This window comes from Alexandromys fortis, unplaced genomic scaffold (genome assembly GCF_014885135.2).
Source record: "Alexandromys fortis isolate MF-2015 unplaced genomic scaffold, M_Fortis_MF-2015_v1.1 scaffold_251, whole genome shotgun sequence".
Taxonomy (NCBI): domain Eukaryota; kingdom Metazoa; phylum Chordata; class Mammalia; order Rodentia; family Cricetidae; genus Alexandromys; species Alexandromys fortis.
In genome coordinates, this window is record NW_026068176.1 from 912,170 (window position 1) to 919,364 (window position 7,195).

Below are 7,195 nucleotides of genomic sequence, written 5' to 3' on the forward strand. Positions count from 1 at the left end.
GGTTCAACTTAACCTTAACAGAATGAAACTGCATGTATTGTGTGATTCTTCTTTAATCTGTTGATTTAAATGTATCAAATGAAGTTGTGTCTGAAGTTACATGTGAAACAATCAGTCTAACTAGAGAATGACACATTTTAATAAACAAATAAATGAGAATATTTCCCAATTAGTGCCAGTAAACAAAAACTATGCAAGACATCACAAACCCACAGACATTTAGGCAAAAAGGTTTCATTTTGAGATTTTAATCTCCAGTTTGTTAAATATGCAGAGCACAATTCTATTTAAGGTGTTTGCATTGTGGTTTCCATGGTAATTTTGAAAGGCTCATCTGAAATAATTTTTTTAAATATAATTTTTTATTGAAAAAAAATTTTTCCGCCTCCTCCCTGCCTCCCATTTCCCTCCCCGTCTCCCTTTTCCCCCTCCTCCCTCTCCTCTCCCCCTCCCCCCACTCCTCTCCCCCTGAAATAATTTTTTAAGGTGAAGAAAAATCGTACAGATATTTTAAGTTATAATGTTGGTCATTTCCATAATTCATATTAATATAAAAAGCCATCCAATTGGCACAAGTAGTGTATGTTTTCTAAATAAAGTTAGGGTCATATTCTGATGTAGACTTCCCAATGTTTAGATAACTTGTACATACCCATTACTTTTTAATATATTTTTCTCAGATGAAGATGAGACAATTGGTCCCCTTACTGAGGAATAGGTAGGAGACTCTTTTTGTTGACTATCACGTTGTGTGAAGAGAAAGCTTTTTCGTAGACGGGCCACAGATGATATTGGCATAGAGAACTCCTGTAGACAGATTATTTGATTGCAGGGGATGTTTCTTCCCAACACTCAGTATCACTTTGAAATGACATGACATGACTAACCTGACAGAGTAGAAAGGTTATTCTAGATAATCATTTCATCACATTGTGTTGGAACATCTAAACATTCAAGAGAGATGGTCTGAAGATTCTCCTTCCTCTGATGAATTTCCAAAGTACTGTCCTTACATCTCACACAAGACTGGATGAACAAACTACCATGCTCTGAAAATTGATCACGAAATTCAGAAGTCATAAAATAATACACAACTGGATCAAGACAACAATTCAGATTTGCAAGACACAGGGAAATGATGTGAAAATACAGAGTGCTTTTAATAAAAGAGCAGTTGGAGAAGACGTGTTGCTTCACCATCATAAAAAACGGAAAGTTGAGATGGTAAGGCGTGAAGCACACTATGAATACCACTGCACACATTAGGACCATCCTCAAAGCCTTTTTCCTCTCTTTAATATTCTGGGGTGGGTCATGGAATTCCTGTAGAGATTTTCTTGTTTTCCATGTGCAATATGTAATAATTACAACAGGCAATACAAACCCTCCAAGTTCAGCAGCTGTAACCATGCCTATGGAGGAAGCCATACTAATGTCATGAAGCCCTAAATCAGCAAAGCAGGATTCGCTGTTGTTGGCTAGGCCCGCACTTCTCAGGATGGGAAGTGGCAAACAGGCAGTACCCACGATGACCCAGATGGCAACACTGATGGCCACATCGTACCTACGCTTCCAGTTTCTGGCTCTGAATGGCTTGAGGAGAAAGAGGCATCTCTGAAGGCTGATGCATGTCAAGAAAAAAATGCTGGCATACATGTTGAGATATTTCAGATAGAAGCAGAGCAGGCAAAGAGCCCTCTGGAATGGCCATTGACGGTTGATATAATAGTAAATCCGGAGAGGTAAGGACAGGACGTGAGCGAGATCTGCCACGGAGAGGTTGATCATGAAAATGATGGCCTTATTCTTCTTGCTGATGAAGCGGCACAGGACCCACAGGGCCGCAGTGTTAGCCAGGAGTCCAGGGATGAATATGAAGATATAGGTGGTTGCATACAGAGAGTACTGAAATTTCAGATATGTGACATTGCAATTATTCTCAGCAGTGCCGGTACTATTGCTGCCCATCTTGAATATCTCAGTATGTTCATCAAGTTGACCTATAGAGTTATGGCTCCTGTCCAAAGATATACGTGGTTGCCAAGAGGGTGTACTGAAATGGCATTTGCAGATCAGTGCACTGAACTGTCATACTGTTTGTGCGGTGATTTCCCAACTTGTGCAATTATGTTCCTTCCTTAGGAAAAGCTTTGCATGGTGGTTTCTATGGAAAATAGAATAAAAATAGGGTCAGAGGAAGGTCAGCATATTAGTTGTATTTCTACCAGAGGTGGTAAAATGTCATCTTTCATAAATTTGAAAGCTCCCATCTATGTCGAATTAAAATAGTGGAGCAATTTACCAAGAGATAAATAGTAGCTAGGGAGATATTTTCAAAAATGTTAAAGATAGTTATTTTGACAGTAACTTTAATCGGGTTTTTATTCTGACAGAGAGAGAATCATGAAAATTTCACACGTAGCCAACAGTCAAGATCTCATGACAAATATCCCATCAACCTTGTGAAGTTCCATGTTTCATTTGTATATCTGTCTCTGTCCAAAAAGTTTGAGATTTAGCAAAGTTATTGTTATCAACCACAGGATAATGAATTTTTAATCCATTTTCAGTAGCTACCTTATATATCATTATATGGCTGCTAAGTTGAGCTATGAAATCTTAACGGCATTAGGGGTCTAAGCAGGGGCTGGCAGGGCACCAGGCTTTAGGAAGGATAAGGTCTCAAGAAAAACAGGGCTCCCTTCTTCAAAATTTGACTGAAAGCAAATTTCACTAACATCTTGTTAATGCCTTTTATAAGCTCTTGCCACAAAAGTTCTGTGTTCATTAACAATACCACAGCAGCTTCAGACACTTCTATATATTGAAACTATCCTTTCACTATTTCAGTCACCTTCTAGAATTCATGAAGCCCTAGAGAATATCCTGTAAGAAATGAAGAGAAAGGAGGCTGTTTCCTTTTAGCTCTGAAATCCCGTGAAAATTCATGTAAATTGTTGTATTTCCAGTCGTCATAAATTTTGAAAATGTCTTTCATTGATTTAGTGACTTCAAATCTGTTTCCGTGTTGTTTCAACTTAGCTATTCCTGTCAAAGACAAAAGAGTCTACTCCTTGCTAGACAAAAAAAAAAAAGCTCTTCAAATATCTGAAAATAACAATCATGCCTTCCCTAAAATCTTCCTTAGCCAGGTTAAACATTCATTTCCTAATATGACATTGTCCTTGTTCTTGGTTTTGTTTTATATTACAACTTTACTGCTTTTGGCCAAAAGCCACCATGGTACAACTTATTTCACCCTTAGAATGAACATTTAACTAATTATCATTTGATAGTTTTTAGGAAATATGTTTTTTATATCTGATTTCAAACACAAAAGAATAAACATTTTATTGCTTCGCTGTACTTTTTAGTACTTGAAAAGGCAGTTAGTTTGCTACACATTTATAAAGTTAAAGGAAACATGAGACAACATTAATGGCAACAAGTATTCAAGTGGAAAAGTGAAATGCATATGCTGCAATGCCTCTTGAATTAGTCTGCAAAGTAATATGGGGTCCTAGAACCATGGGTACAAACCTAGCCACAGTCAATCAAAAGCTGTAAAGATGTAATCAATTCAGACAAAGCCCATACTGTTTCAAAACCTATGTGATGTCTCTGCAGTGAGTACATGTAACTCCTGGATAAACTGTGTTTACTTAGCTGAATGTTCAGTGCAGTCAAACAACCAGGTCATTCAGGCAAACAGCTACTCTGATTTTTTTTTTTTTGAGTTAACTATGATGTTGAATCAGGCAATTGGCCCAGTAAAGTGTAAGTGGAGAAACACTATCACCTTTTTATAATTTTCTTGCACTAACTGAAATAATTGATATTGTGTATTTTTTATATTCAAGCTAAAGTTTTAAAATACTTGCAAACACAAACCAGGTGGAGTGTTCAAATACAATCAGACACTTAATGCTGATAATCTTGGTTTAATTATAAAAATGAATAACAATTACTAAATGCCTATTTTGTACAGATTCTATAATAAGTACTCTGTGTCTACTCTATCAATCTCTGACACCAGTGTTATGAAACAATAAGATACAATGGCTGATTTGTCAGATGAACAACCTGAGACTTCTAAAAGGCAAGGCCTCACTTCCACAAATTACAAAAGTAATTTTTCTGGCATCCCAGTATCCATAATTCTAATAATTCTCTTTAGTGAGCATCATATAATATTTTTGGCATGTTGAGGTCACTTTCCTTTCCAGGTGGTTTTCCTGCGGGAAATAGAAATCTCCTACATGTCTAATACTCATCCTCTTGTTGCATATTTTCCTTTCAAATAAAAGTCTAGTAAATGGTTTTGAATATTGGGAAGGTCTGCTGACTTTTTGTTGAGTGAATGATTTTTTTTTTTTGAAGGACAAATGAATCTGAGAGACAGAAAGTCTTTGTGAGAGGAGGTGAATGAGTGGGAATGAAAGAGTGTCTGGGGATTAAGATTTAGCTGTGATGTTTGACTTGACCACCAGGTGTCAGAAGTACACCAATGTTCAAATATGTTAACACATGAAAGGAATTTAAAACTCCATTAACAGAAAAAGTAAAGGTGACCATTGGCATCCGGTGAACTTCAAAAACAGAATCCTTTCAACAATATTTTAGAATGCTTGGTTTACTATTGTTATTCGCTTCAACGTTTCATAATCACTTTCTAAAGATTGCTTGGCTTCTAGATGCATTATAGATTCCTAAATTATAGAGCTATTAGGGGTCATCTAGATAAGAATCAGTTACTTTTCAGAAGAGGAAAACAATTCTAGAAAGAGAAACCTAAAAGTTACAAATTCACACAGAAAGTTAGTGGTAATGGCTGAACTGGGGTCTCTGGCTTCTCACCACAGAATAATAGCAACTTTTCCAGGAACTTGGAAGATGGAAAGCACATTTTTGTAATTACACGATAACACAGATGTTAAGAAATGAACCAAAGCCAGATTTTAGATCACTAACCTTGACAGTTAACTGTTATAAAAAGAGGTATTGCGTCCTTCCAAATTTTCCAGAGCAAATATACTATCTTTAAAGGAATAACTCTAGTCCCTGAAGGATAAGATTGTGTAAGAAGCCTACTTAAAAATACTTAATTATGTTGTTGCTAATCTTTCATTATTTTTACACATAAGGAAATGAGTTCCATTAGAAAATAGAGATAAGCAAAGACAAAGCAAATTTTATTAATATCAAATGCTCAGTCTTAGAGTCTCGATACAGTCTGGTTTTATACATATACAGAGACTTTTATATAAACAAAAGTTTCCAGACATAACATTTTCATTCATAAACTTTGCAGGCAATTTTTCTATGTATACTGACATATAAATGGATTCATAAATAGCCATTTTAATTAAATTTGACTTGTATACACATATATATCCATAAACATAGTTTTAATCACTTAATCACAGTTAGAATAAAAATCCATGTCAATAATATCTAAATGATAATTTAATGGATATTTGCATTTTAATTAAATTATCTAGTATAATTTATTTACTTAATGGACATTGTAGTTGATTACCATTTTTCTTACTATTAGAAACAATGGGAAAGTCCAGAATGGTGATACCTGTTTACAGTCCCAAAGTTGGGAGGTTCAGGCAGGAGAATCAGGAGTTAAAGTTCACCATCCTTTACATAGCTATGACAAGGTCAGCCTGGGCCATGTGAGATCTTTTCTGGAAAAAAAAAATACAAGTTATAGTAAACATTATTCCATAGTCATCTTTATATAGTTGTACAACTTGTTTCTTAAATTTTAAGTTGAATTGCTAGGAATTAAGTAGGAAATTCAAATTATCCAAGAAGGCTTCCCATATGAAATTCCAAAGTTCATGTTCCATTCTGTAACCTCACAGTGTCAAATATGTTAGTGTTCCAAATAAATGAAATCCTGCCTGTCTGGTGGAAGATGTAGCTAACGATGACTCAACTGAATAACATGTGACAAATTGTGCAAACATAAGTTGAACATAGCTGTATACATTGTCAGATAGTAAATCAAGCTGAATAATATATCCTTTACCCCATATAGCTATGATTTTCAACAGAACATTTAAATTTTCCTGCTGGTAGTTCTCCAGTATTCTAACTATCATTTGTTATTTTGTGATGGCCCATGGCCAGTCTCCAGAATGGATGGTGACTCATTTCTTAGCACCCAGCTAAAGGATCGGCTGTAGTTAGACAACTACAACAGTTATCTTAACAACACAATGGAAAAGAATCTTGAAAGTTCCACTTAAAATAGGCTTCTAACCACAAATCCAAATACTGTAGCACATGACTCTCAAAGTTAAACATGCTTCAGAATGATCTAGAGTGAAGTTGTACCCGGAATTTTTTATTCAGTAGATCTCGAATGGGGATCAATAATAAACACTTCTAATAATTATCCCCCATGATCACTGTTTGAAATCACTGCCCGCACATACTTCTAATACAAGCAAGAGTTGCTTTATCTGAGAAAAAAAGTACTTTTTCCTCACAAATATTGGGAATAATTTAACTCACTGTTTTTTCTTTTCCACATTGGATATAAGGAATTTTTTTTGACAAGTTCATGGTCTAATTTCCAACAATTTGTAGTATAATCTGGCATGTTTCTCTATACTCAATTATCTTTTTCTTCTCAACACTCTGGAAAAAATACTAATAAAACATTTAAGGGAGGTTTTTCTCAGTGCTTAAGAGCAATTGTTGTTCATATGACCTTAGTTCCATTCCCAGCACACATATGGAGGGCTCATTGAATCCTTGGGCACCAGGCACATATGTGGTGCACAGACATACATTCAGGCAAAATACTCATACACATAAAATGATAAAAGAAAATCTGAGTGAGGTACGCCAGACCCAAAAAGAGGAACATGGGATGTACTCACTCATATTTGGTTTCTAGCCATAAATAAAGGACATTGAGCCTATCATTCGGGTTCTTAGAGAAGCTAAATAAGAAGGAGAACCCAAAGAAAAACATATAGGCATCCTCCTGAATATTAACCTTCATCAGGCGATGAAAGGAAACAGAGACAGAGACCCACAATGGAGCACCGGACTGAAATCTCAAGGTCCAAATCAGGAGCAGAAGGAGAGAGAGCACGAACAAGGAACTCAGGACCGCGAGGGGTGCACCCATACACTGAGACAATGGGGATGTTCTATTGGGAACTCACCA

At 35.9% G+C, this 7,195-nt stretch overlaps 1 protein-coding gene across 2 annotated transcripts in view; it reads right to left on the reverse strand.

The window, feature by feature from the left end:
- Nucleotides 1-480: 480 nt before the first annotated feature.
- Nucleotides 481-7,195, reverse strand: part of LOC126492510 (putative P2Y purinoceptor 10) — a 24,011-nt gene continuing 17,296 nt past the window's right edge. The window contains exons 2-3 of one of the 2 annotated variants that reach the window (XM_050128962.1): nucleotides 5,588-5,696; nucleotides 481-2,164 (exon numbers count right to left, since the gene is read on the reverse strand). In XM_050128962.1, coding sequence (XP_049984919.1) covers nucleotides 910-1,968 — 1,059 coding nt within the window. In that variant the 5' untranslated portion in view covers nucleotides 1,969-2,164; nucleotides 5,588-5,696 and the 3' untranslated portion in view covers nucleotides 481-909. The remainder of the gene's footprint in view (nucleotides 2,165-5,587; nucleotides 5,697-7,195) is intronic. The other variant, XM_050128963.1, reaches the window with a different exon arrangement.